General features: G+C 43.2%; 1 protein-coding gene across 1 annotated transcript in view; it reads right to left on the bottom strand.

Moving 5' to 3' along the window:
- The window catches only part of LOC124556487, a 237,195-nt gene that overhangs the window by 104,003 nt on the left and 112,527 nt on the right, over positions 1 to 20,665 (bottom strand). The window contains exons 4-6 of the mRNA XM_047130442.1: positions 15,808 to 16,019; positions 13,221 to 13,338; positions 12,933 to 13,109 (exon numbers count right to left, since the gene is read on the bottom strand). Of these exons, the coding sequence (XP_046986398.1) occupies positions 12,933 to 13,109; positions 13,221 to 13,338; positions 15,808 to 16,019 (507 nt within the window). The remainder of the gene's footprint in view (positions 1 to 12,932; positions 13,110 to 13,220; positions 13,339 to 15,807; positions 16,020 to 20,665) is intronic.

Raw genomic sequence — 20,665 nt, 5'->3', positions numbered from 1 at the left:
CTGCTTGTGAAAATTGACGTGCATTTTTAATGTCTGTTCATGTGTTGCCAACAATTGAAATAGGTGTCGTTATTTCTGGTCAAACACGCACACATCTTACTGTTGGTGAGTAAGCAATTGATACTAAAGCTATATTTGTGGATGATAAAGGACGTTAGGTGTGCGGTTCGATTGTTGCTCAGACACAAAAATTTGTATCCATATTTTAAATTCAAACACCTAGCAGCTGGTAAGAAAAACCGATACGCAACATTTAGTTTTACTTAATTAACAATCCGATTACGTGGTGGGTTCGTATCTCCATCACAGAACTTCACATCATGCACTTCATCTTTAAATGCATGCACACTTTGTTACTTCTGAATGGAGGTATATCAGACATATTTCGTGGTTAGTTAACAGGGACGAAAGGGTCTTGATAGGAGTCCTGGTTTATTACAAAAACTGTCATCTTTTGTTTTCAGCCGGCCGCGGTGGCCGTGCGGTTCTGGCGCTGCAGTCCGGAACCGCGGGACTGCTACGGTCGCAGGTTCGAATCCTGCCTCGGGCATGGGTGTGAGTGATGTCCTTAGGTTAGTTAGGTTTAAGTAGTTCTAAGTTCTAGGGGACTTACGACCTAAGATGTTGAGTCCCATAGCACTCAGAGCGATTTGAACCATTTTTTATTTTCAAGTTTAGTTTTGGTTACTGATATTGGCGAAAATTTCGGTAATTCATGACTCTTCATGGCTAGTCAGCAATATGATTAGATTAGATTAGACTAATACTTGTTCCATAGACGCATTACGTATTCCAGGCTGTAGCAGCCGCGTCTTTGAGACGCCAGCTATGGTCACTTCCCAGCCCGCTGTAGGATCACATCGGTTCGTCTTCTCCGTGCTGGTACTGTAACTGAGATTTGGCAACAAGGCAAGGTATGTTTGGCAACTCTGTGATCAACGAGTTACTTCCTGGTGTGCACGGAATTAAGCCTCAAAGTTCACTTGACTTTTCCTGTCATTCCCATTGAATAATCTGAGTTATTATCGATTGAGGTGTGACAGAAGATTGTAAATTTGTGGTTTTCAGCCCAGGAAAGTCGTTCCACGTGGAAATCGCAACTAATCTCGTCCTTTAAATAGAGGTTTACGAGTACTAGCCCCTACTGGCCTCGTAAGAGGAAACGAAGACACATAATTCTTCACTAGATCTGTGGTAATGCGCTGACCTATGAAAAAGCGTCTCTAATGGTTCGCAGTTCCAGTCTCGTTGACAGTAACGTTTTTACCCCTTCTGTGAAAGAGCTACAAGCAGTCGGATCAAAGATCGATAAGGAAATCGCAAGAAAATACTTCCGGCTCATATCGCAAGTGTGGAAAACTTACAATTCTGCACAACAGGTAACGTCTCTTTCCGCTGCTGACAAGCAAATTTTAGATTTCTAGGAATACATAACTTTATTTATGAAATGCCACATTTGCATACCTCTTCAGTATGACACAGCATACCAATTAAACACAGACCAAATCGAAATCGAAGTGAGTAGTATTTTAGTAATTCGTGCCGATAGAGGCACGCTTGTGTACAGATACTCAGTTTTATTAAAACAGACTTTCGTCATAGGGTTCTCGTGGGTACTTTTATTTCATTTCTTATAATACAATGCACAATTTTAGTAAGGTTTCTTGTAGTGTTGTTAAAGCAATAGTAAACATGAGATGAAATTAATCATCAACCATATATGCGAATTCTCTTATGTTATTTATAACAGTCTGACAATGCACATGCATTTTATTGATTACATGCATGTAGAAAACTCGTTCTGAGTAAAAGCTGTCAAACAAGTTTTGAAGAAGAATAAAATGCCACTATCACACGACAGCTAATGTAGAAAATACTTTAGTGACGTATTTTGCCACGATGTGCTCTCCCCATACATAATACAAAAGTTTTGAGATGCACTTGTTGCCTGGCCGTCTATTAAACCTGAAAAGCACAAAATTTCGCATAAGTTAGCACTATTTCAACATGAGATTGTTTTGGGTTGAGAAGTGACGGGAATTATGTTCAAAGTTCCATTATATTGATAACTTCAGCAGCCAGCAGAATTGCGTTTTAAAAAATGTAGCAGTGAATGCACTCGAATTCGCGACGTCTTATCTACGGTGCTACCAGCTTACACGTAGCTACAGCAGCTCCAGAAGTCGACAACGATTCCACCAGAGCTACCACATTTCACAGTGCTGTGAGATAATGCATATGGTCAGATCTAGGCTTCTGAGAGACAGACAGTTACAGCTTTTCTTTTGCACTGCACAACGTTTTCAAGAAACAGATAGCGCAATAGAGTAGCTCTAGTAAAAAGGAACACTTCCTATTTCAATTTCTGCACCCTACACTGTTGGCAGTTCTGTGTAGGTGGCAGTTACGTGATTGTATTTCGGTGATTACAAAATAGAGTCGATTGTATGCACAGGGTAGCCGAGGCAGCTAGTTCAGGGTGATTTGGTCAACCAAGTAAATGAATGTACTGAACATGCTGCAAACCACTACAGGGAACCTGTGTGTCAGAAATCTCATCCAGTGTGGTGCAACGGCGTTACGGTAGAAAAATGAATCACAGAGAACATGATACGGTGGTCTGTTGGATTGATTAAAGTTTTATATACTTTTGGTGTGGGTTCGATTCCAACTTCTGCCGATGATTTTTGATAGGGAGAGACAGATTCTATTCTCTTCTGCCTACCCCAAGTGAAGAAAGTATAATGCCATTGTGGTCTGAAATTCACATTAAACATGATATTCCTTCTCTGCTAAGTATACGTTAGGTTGAACCACAATAAAGTCAGGAGTGGCGACATGTAGAAACTCTATCACCAGTAACCTTTCTTATACTAGTTCTTTATTTCTAGTGACGAAACAAACGCTATGTATGGTCACAGGACACTTATTGCATTTTTTATGTGCATTATGTCACAGTTGATTGTGCTCCGACATCAATCCGATTAGGTTCTGGGTTAGAATCCCTGTCCAAAACAAAGCTTGACTTCACGGCATTTCAAGTAATTTACTGGTGAAGAAGCAATATTTAACATCTCTCGTAGTTCGTTAACAGGGACAATAGACGCTGCGTAGGAATTCCCGTCCATTAAAAATGCTTACGTTACGTAATTTAAAGTTGATATTTGCTAATTGATACTGTCTAAAATCGAGGTATATCACTCTCTGTATGCCTAGTCAGGAATGACTGTTAGTTTCCGTCAGTCACGAAATCTTTACTTAGTCTGCATGACCTGGGTTTGAATCCATATGCAGAACGAGACGGTTCGTCATGTCATTTGAAGTTGATACATATTCTCAACTAGCTGCTCGTGAATAACTTAAATTTATAATGTCATTTTGTGTTAAATAATAAGTACGGTATGTTACTTTGAAGAGGAAATCGTGAATAATCGTGAATACGACCAACTTACTACGTGCATTACCTATCTGACGTAATAATGGGAGTGGTAACATTTCAGGTATGTCATTTATAGTAATAAATGTGAGCTTACAAGCCTTAAGGACAGTCCTGTCTGTGAGAAGGTGTTCCCTGACATTTGTAGTATCGTGGTATTACTTTACATCTTATGTTATTGCGATACAGAACAGTGTTTTCTAGTGGTGAGTTGCTGGAACCATTTTCAATAGTCAAACGACTGTACCGAGGAGCGATTAGAGGATCTGCTAGACAGCTGCGTTACGTGGGTTGCATGCGAATCAGGAGAAATACAATTCAGGTCGTTCGGATAATTTTGAGCATGACCGTACATCTGCCTAATATCGTGTACGGCCCCCGCGAGGACGCAGAAGTGCCGCAACACGACATGGCATGGACTCGACTAATGTTTGAAGTAGTGCTGGAGGGCATTGACACCATGAATTCTGCAGGGCTGTCCATAAATACGTAAGAGTACGGGGGATGGAGATCTCTTCTGAAGGTTGCTTACGTACGTGTCACCTGTCAGAGTCATATCTAGACGTATCCAGGGTTCCATATCACTCCAACTGCACACGCCCCACACCATTATACAGCTCCTGTCAGCTTGAACAGTCCCTTGCCGACTTTCAGGGTCCATGGCTTCATAAGGTTATCTCCATACCCGTACACGTCCATGCGCTTGATACAATTTGAAGCGAGACTCGTCCGACTAGGCAACATGTTTCCAGTCATCAACAGTCCAATGTCGGTGTTGACTGGCCCAGACGAAGCGTAAAGCTTTGTCTCGTGCAGTCATCAAGGATACACGAGTGCGCCTTCGGCACCGAAAGCCCATATCGATGATTCCAGAATGAGATTTTCACTCTGCAGCGGAGTGTGGGCTGATATGAAACTTCCTGACAGATTAAAACTGTGTGCCGGACCGAGACTCGAACTCGGGCCCTTTGCCTTTCGCGGGCAAGTGCCCTACCAACTGAGCTACCCAAGCACCACTCACGCCCCGTCCTCACAGCTTTACTTCTGCCAGTACCTCGTCTCCTACCTTCCAAACTTTACAGAAGCTCTCCTGCGAACATTGCAGAACTAGCACTCCTGCCAGGAAGTTTCATATCAGCGCACACTCCGCTGCAGAGTGAAAATCTCATTCTGGAAACATCCCCCAGGCTATGGCTAAGCCATGTCTCCGCCATATCCTTTCTTTCAGGAGTGCTAGTTCTGCAAGGTTCGCAGGAGAGCTTCTGTAAAGTTTGTAAGGTAGGAGACGAGGTACTGGCAGAAGTAAAGCTATTAGGACGGGGCGTGAGTCGTGCTTGGGTAGCTCAGTTGGTAGAGCACTTGCCTGCGAAAGACGAAGGTCCCGAGCTCGAGTCTCGGTCTGGCAAACAGTTTTAATCTGCCAGGAAGTTTCATATCGATGATGTTTCGTTGAATGGTTCGCTCTCTGACATTTGTTGATGGTCCAGCATTGACATCTACTGCAATTTGCGGAAGGGTTGCACTTCTGTCACGCTGAATGATTCTCCTCAGTCGTCGTCGGTCCCGTTCTTGCAAGATCTTTTTTACGGCTGCAGCGATGTCGGAGATCTGATGTTTTTCTGGATTCTTGATATTCACGGTACACTCGTGAAATGGCTGTACGGGGAAATTCTCACTTCATCGCTACCTCGGGGATGCTGTGTCCCATCGCTCGTGTCCTGACTGTAACAGCACGTTCAAATTCGCTTAAATCTTGATAACCTGGCACTGTAGCAGCCGTAACCGATCTAACAACTGCGCCAAACACTTGTCTTATATGGGCGTTGCCGACCTCAGCACCGTATCCTGCCTGTTTACATATATCTGTATTTGAATACGCATACCTATACCAGTTTCTTTGGCGCTTCAGTGTATATGCCTACATACTTCTGATGGGGAGACTTTCTCTTGCCAGAAATCCTTCAAAAAGCGACAATTACGTGTAAGATTGTCCGTGTTGGCACTGCTGACTACAAATTACCGTTGCATGTGGTCTGGTTATATCACGAAGCAATCTTCAACGCTACTGTGTGCTTTGCTGCCTGCGTGTAACCTAAATTAACCTAAGGACAAACACGCACACCCATGCCCGAGGGAGGACTCGAACCTCCGCCGGGACCAGCCGCACAGTCCATGACTGCAGCGCCTAAGACCGCTCGGCTAATCCCGCGCGGCGCATCGCCTTCGACTGCAAAACTACAAAACAATGCTGCGACGAATTCAGCGGAGCGTGCTTCTTAGGCCCACTAGTGCCTTTCGCACTACACCTGTCGAGGGTGATTTTCGGGATACATCCGATGGATATCGTGGTACGTTATAGGACAGAGTTGTATGGGTTGCGGTGTGACTAATATGATCATGTGTAGAGGTCACAGGAGCTCATATTACTAATAAACGACACTTAAGACACTGAAAATTATATGAAAGGTTGTCTGACTGGGACAATAGAATCACTGGAATGCAGATACAGTATATAACATATTCGCAAGCATTATGAACAGGCTCAAACAGCGCGACATTGTCCCTACTCAAGGTATGATGCACGAATTAGCAGGTCATGATTCATCTCGCAAACTTCTGCATCGAATGGGATGTAGCAACACACCATGCTGTGAATGTGGAGAGGAAGGCTCCGCTGATTCTGTAGTTTTCAGTTGGCCCCGTTTCCACGTAGCGAGATAATGCAGACAATTGGACTGCGACCTGCAAACAATTGCAAGTGACCGAAATTTTTGTTTTACAGTTAATATATCCATAACACAGCTGCTCAACTTTCAGTGAATAAGATGAAGTCCGTGGTTTCCAAGCTGGGGGTCATTACCCTCTGAGGGGGGAAAATGAAATTTTCTGAGGGGTAAAAACTAAACGATTAGATTCTGTTTAATTACGATACTAAATTATTTTCAAAGCATCAATCCTATTACCATAATTTTGTAGGTCTCTAATACTGATTATATAAGTTACCAATAATTACTTTTTCTCAATTAGTAGCATTAATGCGATGTAGGTTACAGGTTCCTCATATAGTCCACCCACTACACACTGTCCCATACAACGCTGATGATAAAAGTGAGACACATGCGTTAGGAATGGTAAACATCAAAAGAAAAGGTCTTCTCCAAATTGTAGATAGCACCTGCAGTTGTCAGAAATTGATTTGTTTCTCGCTTCAAAACAGATAAACGAATTAATTGACAGCACGACACAGCAGTAACTATATGGGGGCTACTCAGCGCTGTACGCAGTATTATTATTATTATTATTATTATTAGTGGCTGTTTTCAGACTCAAAGCATTAACAGCCTGAAGACTTCCAATTTCTTCCAGCTGAGAAGCAGGGAGTGCAGCAATCAAGTGATTTACGAACAGTAAGTATAGTGCACACATTTTAACTCGATTGATTTTAAATGGAGTTGCAGTGTACAGTCAAGTAAGTGCCGCAATGGAGAGAAGTAATGCAGCCGAAACATGTTTTGTAATAAGTGAATAGTTAGCTTTCTTATCTGAGAATTACTCGCGATGCACCACAATTTCCTTCGTCATTCATTCTAACACACACACACACACACACACACATACGTACATACAAAAACTAAATATCATTCGTCTTTCATCATTTTAAAAATAAAGGTGCTCAAATAAAAGTCTTTCATTGTGCAGTTTAGTTAGGTGCTAAGGTTGGTGATAATATTGGGGCGAGGGGGAGGGGGGGGGGCAACATACGGTTTGGTGGAGGGGGGGCAGGGTACTAGCTAATGTCTAATTGCATTCAGGGCTAATAGTCTAAGAAAGGTTGGGAACCACTGGATTAAGTGGACACTCAATATCAAAATAACGTCAACAGGTCGCAAGAAGTTTCTTTTCCATCATGGAGAATGAGAGGCACATATACACTGGTTAGCCAAAACATTATGACCACTGCCCAACGCGACGCTGCATGCCGCCCGGTGGCGTTGCGGTCACGTGACGTGTTAACAAAAGCATACCAACGGAGCAGATACGGACGGGGGATCACCCTAGCGAAGATAAGGGCCGCAAATGTGGAAATCCACTGAGATAAGCGACTTTGACAAAGGGCAGGTTATTATTACGCAGAGTCTGTGAACGAGTATCTCAAAAGCGGCGAAGCTGGTCGAATGTGCACGTGCTACTGTCGTGAACATCTACGGAAAGAGGTAGAGGGAAAGTGAAACTACCACTAGTCGCTAAATGGTTGGACGTCGAAGACTCTTCACAGAACGTGCGGTTCGGAGGCTTGTCTGCGCTATAGATAGACGGTGATCTGTGGCATCTCTGCCGAAAGAGCACAATGCTGGTGCACGCACAAGTGTTTCGGAGTACACAGTCCATTGTACATTGTTCAATATGGAGCTCCACAGCAGACCATCCCTACGTGTTCACATGTTGACTCAACGACATCAATTACGATTGCAGTGGGCATGGGACCATCGGGATTCGCCCGTCGATCAATGGAAACGTGTCGGCTCTTCGGGTGAATCACATTTTTGCTACACTAGGTCGTTGGTCGTCTCCACAAACGTTGTCGTCATCGATGTGAATGGTGGCTCGAAACGTGCAGCGCGCCAAGGAAGCAGGCTGGCGGGAGCAGTTTTATGCTATGGGAGACATTCTTCTGTGTTTGCATGGACCTGTGGTAGTAATCGAAGACATGCTGACAGCCACGAACCAGCTGTAACCCTTCATGCTTGATGTGTTCCCCGACCGCGATGTCATCTTTCAGCAGTGTAATAATTGTCCGTGTCTCGGAGCCAGAACCGTATTTGAGGAGCATTATACTGAACTCACGTTGATGTCTTGGCGACCAAATTCGCTTGATGTAAATCCTATAGAACCCATCTGGGTCGCTATCTTTCGCCATCACGGCGTACGCAAGTCAGCGGCCCGTTATTTACGCGAATTACATAAGCTGTTCGTATACATCTAATATCACATACCTCTAGAACCTACCAACAAACTGTCGGATCCCTGATACGCAGGATCAGTTATGTATTTCGTTCCATCGACGACCAAACAAGCTAATAAGAAACTGGTCATAATGTTTTGCCACATCAGTGCAAACATAATTTAGAGACACTTTAAAATATATGCATACGTATATAACAAAGAAAATGGCCACCATATGGGTATGCGTAGACTTGAGGATTGCCTAGGTATGCACATACAAATGTGGGCAATCGACATTAGTCTATCAATAATTGGTCTAGGATCAGGTATAATTTTAGTTAGTCGGCAAGAGTTTTACCGGGGCCGTCAGTAACATATCTAGTAATATAAGCTGGAAAGCATTCACTTAGACCTTGATATAATTCATTTTATTAGATGTTGCTTTTAGTTTATTACGTTTTCAATATTGTTTTGTTTACACATTAATATTAGCTATGGTTGCTGTTAAAATAATTTATAATAATACATATAAAATAAAACATTGTGTATGACCATGAGTATTTACTATATACGATCTGGCCGGCCGGAGTGGACGAGCGGTTCTAGGCGTTACAGTCTGGAACCGCGCGACCGCTACGATCGCAGGTTCGAATCCTGCCTCGGGCATGGATGTGTGTGATGTCCTTAGGTTAGTTAGGTTTAAGTAGTTCTAAGTTCTAGGGGACTGATGACCTCAGCTGTTAAGTCCCATAGTGCTAGGACCCATTTGAGTCACTTTTTTTTTTTACACGATCTGTTTAGATTTTCCAGGTATTAGGTCTAAAATTCATGACAAGAAATTGATTCTGATCTGCTTGCTAATGAAGTGTGAGTTGTGGAATACATGCTCACACCGTTCACAAATGTCTGTATTATACCAGAAACAAAAATGTTAAGTCCCATAGTGCTCAGAGCCATTTGAACCATTTTTTGTCCCTCCCAAATGGTTCAAATGGCTCTGAGCACTATGGGACTTAACATCTGAGGTCATCAGTCCCCTAGAACTTAGAACTACTTAAAACAAACTAACCTAAGGACATCACACACATCCATGCCCGAGGCAGGATTCGAACCTGCGACCATAGCGGTCTCGCGGTTCCAGACTGAACTAGAACCGCTCGGCCACACCGGCCGGTTAAACGGGTATTCATTGGACAAATATATTATACTAGAACTGACATGTGATTACACTTTCACGCAATTTGGGTGCATAGATCCTGAGAAATCAGTGCCCAGACCAACCACCTCTGGCCGTAATAACGTCCTTGACACGCCTAGGCATTGAGTCAAACAGAGCTTGGATGGCGTGTATAGGTACAGCTGCCCATGCAGCTTCACCACGATACCACAGTTCATCAAGAGTAGTGACTGGCGTATTGTGACGAGCCAGTTGCTCGGCCACCATTGACCAGACGTTTTCAGTTGGTGAGAGATCTGGAGAATGTGCTGGACAGGGCAGCAGTCGAACATTTTCTGTATCCAGAAAAGACCGTACAGGACCAGCAACATGCGGTCGTGCATTATCCTGCTGAAATGTCAGGTTTCGCACGGATCGAATGAAGGTAAAGCCGTAACACATCTGAAATGTAACGTCCACTGTTGGAAGTGCAGTCAATGCGAAGAAGAGGTGACCGACACGCGTAACCATTGGCACCCCATACCATCACGCCCTGTAATACGCCAGTATGGCGATGACGAATACACGCTTCCAATGTGCGTTCACCGCGATGTCGCCAAACACGGATGCGACCATCATGATGCTGTAAACAGAACCTGGATTCATCCGAAAAAATGACGTTTTGCCATTCGTGCACCCAGGTTCGTCGTTGAGTACACCATTGCTCCTGTCTATGATGCAGCATCAAGGGTAACCGCAGCCATGGTCTCCGAGCTGATAGTCCGTGCTGCTGCAAACGTCGTCGAACTGTTCGTGCATATGGTTGTTGTCTTGCAAACGTCCCCATCTGTTGACTCAGGGTTCGAGACGCTGCCGCACGATCCGCTACAGCCATGCGGATAAGATGCCTGTCATCTCGACTGTTAGTGATACGAGGTCGTTGGGATCCAGCACGGCGTTCCGTATTACCCTCCTGAACCCACTGATTCCATATTCTGCTAACAGTCATTGGATCTCGACCAACGAGAGCAGCAACGTCGCGATACGATAAACCGTAATCGCGATAGGCTACAATTCGACTTTCATCAAAGTCGGAAACGTGATGGTACGCATTTCTCCTCCTTACACGAGGTATCACAACAACGTTTCACCAGGCAACGCCAGTCAACTGCTGTTTGTGTAAGAGAAATCAGTTGGAAACTTTCCTCATGTCAACACGTTGTAGGTATCGCCACCGACGCCAACCTTTTGTGAATGCTCTGAAAAGCTAATCATTTGCATATCACAGCATCTTCTTCCTGTCGGTTAGGGTTCCCGGGTTCGATTCCCGGCGGTGTCAGGGATTTTCTCTGCCTCGTAATGGCTGGGTGTTGTGTGATGTCCTTAGGTTAGTTAGGTTTAAGTAGTTCTAAGTTCTAGGGGACTGATGACCATAGATGTTAAGTCCCATAGTGCTCAGAGCCATTTGAGCCTGTCGGTTAAATCTCGCGTCTGTAGCACGTCATCTTCGTGGTGTAGCAATTTTAATGGCCAGTAGTGTATTTTCTATCGCTCGGTTCCGAGTTTACAAGGCAAACGATGCAACTGGCTGTCCCTTCCCAAATATTCTCAATTAGGACCTCAAATGCGTCACTCCGTTTTACTGGGGATTGGCTGCGAAAAAAGAGCTATATAATGTGCCACATTTCCACCAGTCCGCTTTGCGCGTTAGTGCAAAAAATGAAAAGCGTAACAATGTTAATAAAGCGATATTTCAAATATACAAAATTATTTAACGTAATATTTAAACTGTACAGCGTTATGGCGGACCCAAGCCCGGAAGGAGGAGGCACAGTAACAACCTCGTAAAAAAGCCAGGGCTCACCTGGTCCGGGTGATAGCATTCTGTGAGCCTCCATGCTAGGTTTACAGTGAAGACTTCAACGGTAGTGAAGGCGGAAAAAATGGATACTGGAGCGGCGGAACTTGCGGAAGAAGCAACACAAGAAAAAAATCAACAACGCATCTGACTTGCAGCAAGCGGTAAAGTGGCCAGCGTCTGTTTACCAGAGGTGCAGCTAGAAACATATTCCTCAGAGCTAACCACCCTGAGTAGTATCTTTAGGGGACTTGCCCCCTACTCAACAAGCAATCAACAGAGGAGATGCCCTTTATAGAAATAATAGTAACGTTGCACACAAATCAAGATCAAACATAGCCCTATTTAAAAGTGGCAAAGCTAACTGATGTAAAGAGCAAAAGAAGACTACAGTTTTATGGCCAGTTATACCGAATGGATAGTAACAGACTAACCAAGCAGACCTTCAACTTACTAAACAGCTACAAATCCAAACACACATGGTTCGCCGAAATTGACAAAAATATGAGAAACACAGGAATTAGTGTGGACATAACAGATAACAGAATACTTTTTAAAGGAGCAACATAAGACGCAGAATTTCAGGAAAGAAAGAGGTCTGCAAATGGAAGAAAGTGGACGCAGGAAGAAAAGGAACGACACTCTCGAAGGATGAAGGTGGTCTGAGAGCAACGAAAATTTAAAAAAAAATTGGGAGGGACTGCCAGTTGCATCGTTTGCCTTGTTAACTCGGAACCGAGCGATCGAAAATATTTTTGTATCTGGTATAATACAGACATTTGTGAACAGAGTGAGCATGTATTCCATTACCCACACTTCACTAGCCAAAGAAGCAACCCAAAGTTGATTTATCGCACCCTGAATAAATAAATAAAACTGAACAACATGAGAAATTAACAATATGTGAGGGAACCTACTTAAGGTTCAAATGGCTCTGAGCACTATGGGACTTAACATCTATGGTCACCAGTCCCCTAGAACTTAGAACTACTTAAACCTAACGACATCACACAACACCCAGTCATCACGAGGCAGAGAAAATCCCTGACCCCGCCGGGAATCGAACCCGGGAACCCGGGCGCGGGAAGCGAGAACGCTACCGCACGACCACGAGCTGCGGACACCTACTTAAGGGACCTGTTAAATGAGATGTTAAGAATTAAAGAAAGAAAGAAGGAAGGAAGGAAAAACAAGGTAAATATTAACAGACTTCTCTGGAAAAGGCTCATATTATAGTACCATAGGGAGATAGTTACGATTAAATAAGTTGTCTTTCATTTACAAACTGATAAATGGTTCCACGAGAATCGTATATTCATATCACAGTCGTTACAAAAACCGTAATATGTCACTTATTATAGTAAGTAGGCAATTGCACAGTTAGTGACGCGTGTATTTTTGGTGGTGTGTAATTGTTAACTTTCATAAATTACAATATTTATAGCCAATTCCTACAACAGATGAATATTCAAACAAGAACACAATCAAAGAATAGGTCTACACGACTTAGTACATACTTGAGTGCACAGTTATCTTACCTTGTAAATATTTTGTGAGTATTCAAATCCAGAAAGCTTAAGAATGTAATTTTTAGTCACAAGTGTATTATGTGATGAAATTGCTGTGTGTAGCCATCCATTATCATGAAGAAATATCATAACTTCACATAACTGAATCATGAAACTCTTCTTCTGCACTGGTGTGAAAATGACTTTCTGTAAAAGTAGCATGTGATAAATGACAAAGAAGAAAACCATTTGGGCTTTTGCGTAGGCTTTTCTGAGAATAGGCAAGTAGAAATTGATATTTAAGAGTATATTTCCAACCTTTTCGTGAATTAAATTATACAGTGAGTCCAATACGTCTTCAAACACCATTACAACATGATATCCTTCCATATGTAGTAGACCCATAAGTAAAAGGATGTTAGTGTGACGAATTTCTCTGGAAAAAATTTTTCATTTTATTTTTCATATTAATTAGTGCAGAACACGTACCAAGTAAAACTGACAATAGTTGCTTTATCAGCCACTAAATGTAATACTGTACTAACATTATTGCAACATTTCAGGAACTTGTACTCAGATATTTCTTTTGTAAAACCAGTAACAAAGACATTTTTGAGATCAACACTCTTAATATTTCACAATAAAATCCAAAAATGTTATTAAAATTACAGTTCACAATGAAGATAAGATAGAATGATCATATTTAATCATATGTGTTACAGTAATTCACAATTATTCAGTGGTAATTTAAATGTAGTGCTCTTTTGGGAGAGGAAACGGGAAAGCAACGTGAAAAGAAATACTGAGAATGACATGATAAGTGTCAAGAGTGTTAAATGACAGAACTAAAGAAGCAGCCGCCCATTCTAGAGTTACTTGGTTAGTTGCGTGTTTCATGGATGATTTGCACAATTGCTCATAATATAATGTGGCTAAAATACTGCGCTGAGCAGGCAAGTATACAAACAATTAGACAGTCTGAATCACTGTCAGTTACTTGAACAAGTGATGATGATGATTTTTGGGTGAGGGGGCTAAACACCAAGGCTTATTGAAGAATGCAATTAATGTGTAAAACCTCAAGCATGACTGTGAACTCTCAAATTCATAACTACAATGCTAATTCCACAACTAAATTGTTGTATAACTGTACAATATACATACAGCATGCTAAGCAGGTAGTTAACGTTTCATCCTAGGCCTAAATGAGAGAACGAAGAAGTACCATTTTAAGGAAAAGAAGATAACACACAATGTTTATATCAGCTGTGACAATGTTATTTTCACGTTTAAAATGTCCATCAAAATGCTGGCACTCACACACACACACAAAGAGAAAGGGAATATGGTGAAAAACAAAGAGATGTGACTTCAACAGGTGGAGGACTTTAGGGAAGTAAATTGGTGAACTGAAATGCTCGTTCCAACATCTTCATCGCAACCAATCGTACACTAGAGCTCACAATGTGGACAAAGATCTTTTCTTGGAAATAAGTAACTTAGCCTGCATTATCTAAATTAAAGATTTTTTTATTTTAATCAAAGAATATTTTATGGAAAAGCACCATACGTCTGCAATGATTTATTCTGCCAGTCACGTAATGTTAAGTTCTTTTATCAGGAAACTTTTGCTACAATTACAATTATACCAAAACTGCGACTGTGTCAAAAATTTTTCATTAAATACACATTTCAGTCACGCGCTCTCGAATAACGGTAGAAACGTGTTTTGCCTCCCAAACTGTAAAGAGCCTACGGAATATCAGACCAGCTGTGTGGCTGGATTGAAGAGTTTTTAGCAAACAGAACACAGCATGTTGTTATCAATGGAGAGACGTCTACAGACGATAAAGTAACCTCTGGCGTGCCACAGGGGAGTGTTATGGGACCATTGCTTTTCACAATATATATAAATGACCTAGTAGATAGTGTCGGAAGTTCCATGCGGCTTTTCGCGGATGATGCTGTAGTATACAGAGAAGTTGCAGCATTAGAAAATTGTAGCGAAATGCAGGAAGATCTGCAGCGGATAGGCACTTGGTGCAGGGAGTGGCAACTGACCCTTAACATAGACAAATGTAATGTATTGCGAATACATAGAAAGAAGGATCCTTTATTGTATGATTATATGATAGCGGAACAAACACTGGTAGCAGTTACTTCTGTAAAATATCTGGGAGTATGCGTGCGGAACGATTTGAAGTGGAATGATCATATAAAATTAATTGTTGGTAAGGCAGGTACCAGGTTGAGATTTTCATTGGGAGAGTGCTTAGAAAATGTAGTCCATCAACAAAGGAGGTGGCTTACAAAACACTCGTTCGACCTATACTTGAGTATTGCTCATCAGTGTGGGATCCGTACCAGATCGGTCTGACGGAGGAGATAGAGAAGATCCAAAGAAGAGCGGCGCGTTTCGTCACAGGGTTATTTGGTAACCGTGATAGCGTTACGGAGATGTTTAATAAACTCAAGTGGCAGACTCTGCAAGAGAGGCGCTCTGCATCGCGGTGTAGCTTGCTCGCCAGGTTTCGAGAGGGTGCGTTTCTGGATGAGGTATCGAATATATTACTTCCCCCTACTTATACCTCCCGAGGAGATCACGAATGTAAAATTAGAGAGATTAGAGCGCGCACGGAGGCTTTCAGACAGTCGTTCTTCCCGCGAACCATACGCGACTGGAACAGGAAAGGGAGGTAATGACAGTGGCACGTAAAGTGCCCTCCGCCACACACCGTTGGGTGACTTGCGGAGTATAAATGTAGATGTAGATGTAGACTACAAGGTAAGTTTAGCAGCAGCCGGAAAGCAATCGCTGCATAAATCACGAGTCTATCGTTAATGTGATAATGTAAAGATATGTTTGCAGAAATGTTCATATTACCTCAATAAGTGAAATACTTACGTTAAGATATCTACCTCTCGCAGCGCAGTTTCGCTGTTATGCCCATCGCTGCGAGTTTTAATAGTGACGAACGTATGTCCGACACAAACCCTGTGTAACGCCACGTTGCCTTGTTGCAGGCAGTGCCATACGTCACGCTTTGGAAGCATCGTAGACTCCAAAATAGGTATGCCCATGTACCTCCCGCTAGCGAATATGTCCTTGTGACAAACCTAGAAACAAAATAAGTGTGCATGAAGATATGAAATGACGCTATTACCGAAATAAACGTCACCACAATTTAAAATTACTTCTGATAAGCGATAGCATAACAGTGCCACCGTACAAAACATTAGTAAACGCCTTAAAATAAACACACTGGTGACAGTGGAACGCTGTGTAAGGTGTAGAACCAGCACCAGGTGGTCATGCGACGAGAAAGACAGCCCGCAGCGCTACGTCACGAGGATAGGTCTCGCTCGCTCCATCTATCAGATCAGCTGACGAACTGCGTTTTTAAACCTATTAACACTTAAATGGGTATTCACGTACAAACGAGAATTGCATATTCTACTGGAATCCGCTGTTATGGACTCTCACAATTTACTACAACGATCGGTTGTCCATAGGACTACTACTATCAGGTTGGTGCATAAGTTCGTAGCGTCTTTCCGTAAGTTCACAACAGATACACGTAACAGAGACTTTAATCATCAGTAATACACTACTGGCCATTAAAATTGATAAACCAAGAAGAAATGCAGATGATAAACGGGTATTCATTGGACAAATATATTATACTAGAACTGACGTGTGATTACATTTTCACGCAATTTGGGTGCATACATCCTGAGACATCAGTACCCAGAACAACCACCTCTAGCTGTAATAAAGGCCTTGATACGCCTGGGCGTTGAGTCAAACAGAACTTGGATGGCGTGGACAGGTACAGCTGCCCATGCAGCTTCAACACGATACCACAGTTCATCAAGAGTAGTGACTGGCGTATTGTGACGAGCCAGTTGCTCGGCCACCATTGACCAGGCGTCTTCAATTGGTGAGAGATCTGAAGAATGTGCTAGGCAGGGCAACAGTCGAACATTTTCTGTATCCAGAAAGGCCCGTACAGGACCTGCAACATGCGGTCGTGCATTATCGTGCTGAAATGTCGGGTTTCGCACGGATCGAATGAAGGTAAAGCCATGGGTCGTAACACATCTGAAATGTAACGTCCACAGGTCAAAGTGCCGTCAATGCGAACAAGAGGTGACCGAGACGTGTAACCAATGGCACCCCATACCATCACGCCGGGTGATACGCCAGTATGGCGATGACAAATACACGCATCCCATGTGTCTTCACCGCGATGTCGCCAAACACAGATGTGACCATCATGATGCTGTAAACAGAACCTGGATTCATCCGAAAAAATGACGTTTTACCATTCGTGCACCCAGGTTCGTCGTTGAGTACACCATCGCAGGCGCTCCTGTCTGTGATGCAGCGTCAAGGGCAGCCGCAGCCATGGTCTCCGGGATGATAGTCCGTGCTGCTGCAAACGTCGTCAAACTGTTCGTGCAGATGGTTGTTGTCTTGCAAACGTCCCCACCTGTTGACTCAGGGATCGAGACGTGGCTGCACGATCCGCTACAGCCATGCGGATAACATGCCTGTCATCTCGACTGCTAGTGATTCGGGGTCGTTGGGATCCAGCACGGCGTTCCGTATTACCCTCCTGAGCCCACCGATTCCATATTCTGCTAACAGTCATTGGATCTCGACCAAAGCGAGCAGCAATGTCACGATACGATAAACCGTAATCGCGATAGGCTACAATCCGACCTTTATCAAAGTTGGAAACGTGATGGTACGCATTTCTCCTTCTTACACGAGGTATCACAACGTTTCACCAGGCAACGCCGGTCTACTGCTGTTTGTGTATGAGAAATCGGTTGGAAACTTTCCTCATGTCAGCACGTTGTAGGTGTCGCCACCGGCGCCAACCTTTTGTGAATGCTCTGAAAAGCTAATCATTTGCATATCACAACATCTTCTTCCTGTCGGTTAAATTTCGCGTCTTTAACACGTCATCTTCGTGGTGTAGCAATTTTAATGGCCAGCAGTGTATATTCTCCTTCACTATTTTTAACACTCTGACAACGCTTGGGTAAATTTTCGATTCCGCGACTGTAGAAATCACTTGGTTTGAAGTGGAGAACTCGTCGAGGCATGTTCGGAGCGTATTTTCATCCGGAGCAGAAGTTCCTTGAAGGTTGTTCGATAGAAAGTGGAAAAGGTTAAAAGCTGAGGACGCATTATCAGGTGAATAAGGTGGGTGGGGAATGACTTCCCAATCTGGCTCCTGTATAATGGTTTTTGTCAGTCCTGTAGAATGCGGGCGGGCTTAGCACCACTTCAGGCAGTCTTCCTGGTCGTTGTTGTGGGATCTCGTCTGCAAGACGCCTCATTTGACAATAAATGTCAGCAGTGATAGTTACACCTCGGGGAAGCAATTCGTAATACACCACACTGTTGCTAGTCCACCAGATGCATAACGTTATCTTTTGTGACTTTGCGAAGGTCTTTGTACGAGGAGTTGCTGCTTTGTATGGGCTAAACCATTCCTTTATTCCCTTATGTTAGCACCAAGCAGTAAAAGTATAGGATAGGAATGGTCAGTGTCGTTCACAAGCCAATTGATATCCAGCAAGTGGAGCTGAACGTATGGTCACCCACTGCTTTTTGTGCTTTCGGCTTACAGCATGTGGTATCCATACACCAGATTTTTGCATGCAAATGTAACACGATGGTGGAATGATCACAGTTCAACACATCTGCCAGTTTTCGAGTACACTGACATGAATCATTGTGGATTAATGCGTTTTAATATTCGTCACGAAACTCCAAAGGTTTGTGGTGATTCACTAATTTCAAAACAATCTTCCTTAAAACGTAAAACCATTTTCTTGCCGTACTGTGTCCAGTGGTAATACACGACGCAAATATTTCTGGCTGCCTCCACTGCTGTCACCCCTCTACTAAACTCGGAGAGAATATGTTGGAAATGTTCCGATTTCTCCACTTTTTAGGCGGTTTTCCACATCCCACTAGGTGAATACAGGGCTGGTCCCCACGTCTCGCCTCAGTTACACGGCTCGCAGAAATCTGAAGACATTCGCACTCTTCCGTGGATTACACTGGGCACAGACAGTTGGTGTACACTAATTCCATCCCGGGGGGTACGGGATGGCGGCAGGAAGGGCATCCGGCCACCCCTTCAATTAACCTCGCCAAATCCGATTAACCATGCTGACCCTGCGTCCTTTCGGGAAACGGCACAAGCCAAAGAAAGAAAGAAAGATAGTTCCGATTTCTCCACTTTCTCCATTTTCTAACGTCCACAGCTCCACTCACTATCTCCAAATGACAATATGTAAACTGAAATAGCAACAATGAAATACAAATAATAAATTACAATCGATAAACAAACCCATAGCAACTGGAATACCAATATGCAGCCGGCCGCGGTGGTCGTGCGGTTCTGGCGCTGCAGTCCGGAACCGCGGGACTGCTACGGTCGCAGGTTCGAATCCTGCCTCGGGCATGGGTGTGTGTGATGTCCATAGGTTAGTTAGGTTTAAGTAGTTCTAAGTTCTAGGGGACTTATGACCTAAGATGTTGAGTCCCATAGCGCTCAGAGCCATTTGAACCAATATGCAAAACAAAAACGCTACGAATTTATGCACACCAATCTAACAATTTGATACGGCTGCACCAGGTACAGCAAAACAAAAATGATGCCGAAATGATTATCGCTTGCATGAGGCGCTACATCCTCAATGAAATGTTAAGCAGAAGAGAATGAATGCCATAAACAAGGCGTTGTACCATTTATGTCAAGCGTAGATATTAAATTACAGCATACTGCAAAGTTATGTGTTTCGTTGTAGTATTGGTAATTAGTAAGACTCCACAATAGCGGATTCCAGTATACGATGCAGTTCTCGTTTAGACGTAAATACCCAATTACGAGTTAACAGGGCAAGAAACGCAGTTCGTCTCCGGAGCTGAACGAGCGAGCAAGCTGAGCCCCACCCTCGTGACGCACGCGCCGCGGCCTGTCTCTCTCGTGGGCCCCATGCCAGTGAAGTAGTGTTTACGTGCCAGTCGGCAGTATGGAATCAGCACAGTAATATGGGCAGACGTAGAAATCTGACAGAATAGCTGAAACGAGCAACTGAGTTTGCATGTACCCACCTCCACACTGCGAAGTAAGGGGACCTGGACGTCATGGCGTATAGATTTTTTAGTATTTTGAAATTTAATAACTCAACAACTTTAATAGATATTCGAATGAAACTTTAAAAAAACAATTAGCATATTTTGACCTCTATTTAAAAACAAAAAAAAATAAATAAATAAAAACTGTAGAATGCATAGTGGAATGAATATTGATGTTTTTCTCACGTATTGAATTGGTTCAAATGGCTCTGAGCACTATGCGACTCAACTGCAGAGGTCATCAGTCGCCTAGAACTTAGAACTAATTAAACCTAACTAACCTAAGAGCATCACACACATCCATGCCCGAGGCAGGATTCGAACCTGCGACGGGTAGCGGTCGCTCGGCTCCAGACTGTAGCGCCTAGAACCGCACGGCCACTCTGGCCGGCCGTATTGAATTACGTGTAATTTTTATTTTAGGTACACTGTACTTGCACACTGTTCAAAATAAAAGAGTATTATTCTTTAACTGTTAAATGACATGCTCCAGCTTAAAATATGTAATACGCTGTTGAATAATTGGGCTCACTGTATAGGCAAGGACTATATTATTATTCATGCAACATTTTGTTGTTGTAGCTTTAATATTGGATGA

Source organism: Schistocerca americana, chromosome X, assembly GCF_021461395.2.
Source record: "Schistocerca americana isolate TAMUIC-IGC-003095 chromosome X, iqSchAmer2.1, whole genome shotgun sequence".
NCBI lineage: Eukaryota > Metazoa > Arthropoda > Insecta > Orthoptera > Acrididae > Schistocerca > Schistocerca americana.
Note: the sequence above shows the minus strand (reverse complement) of the source record. Positions and strands in the feature narration are given on the sequence as shown.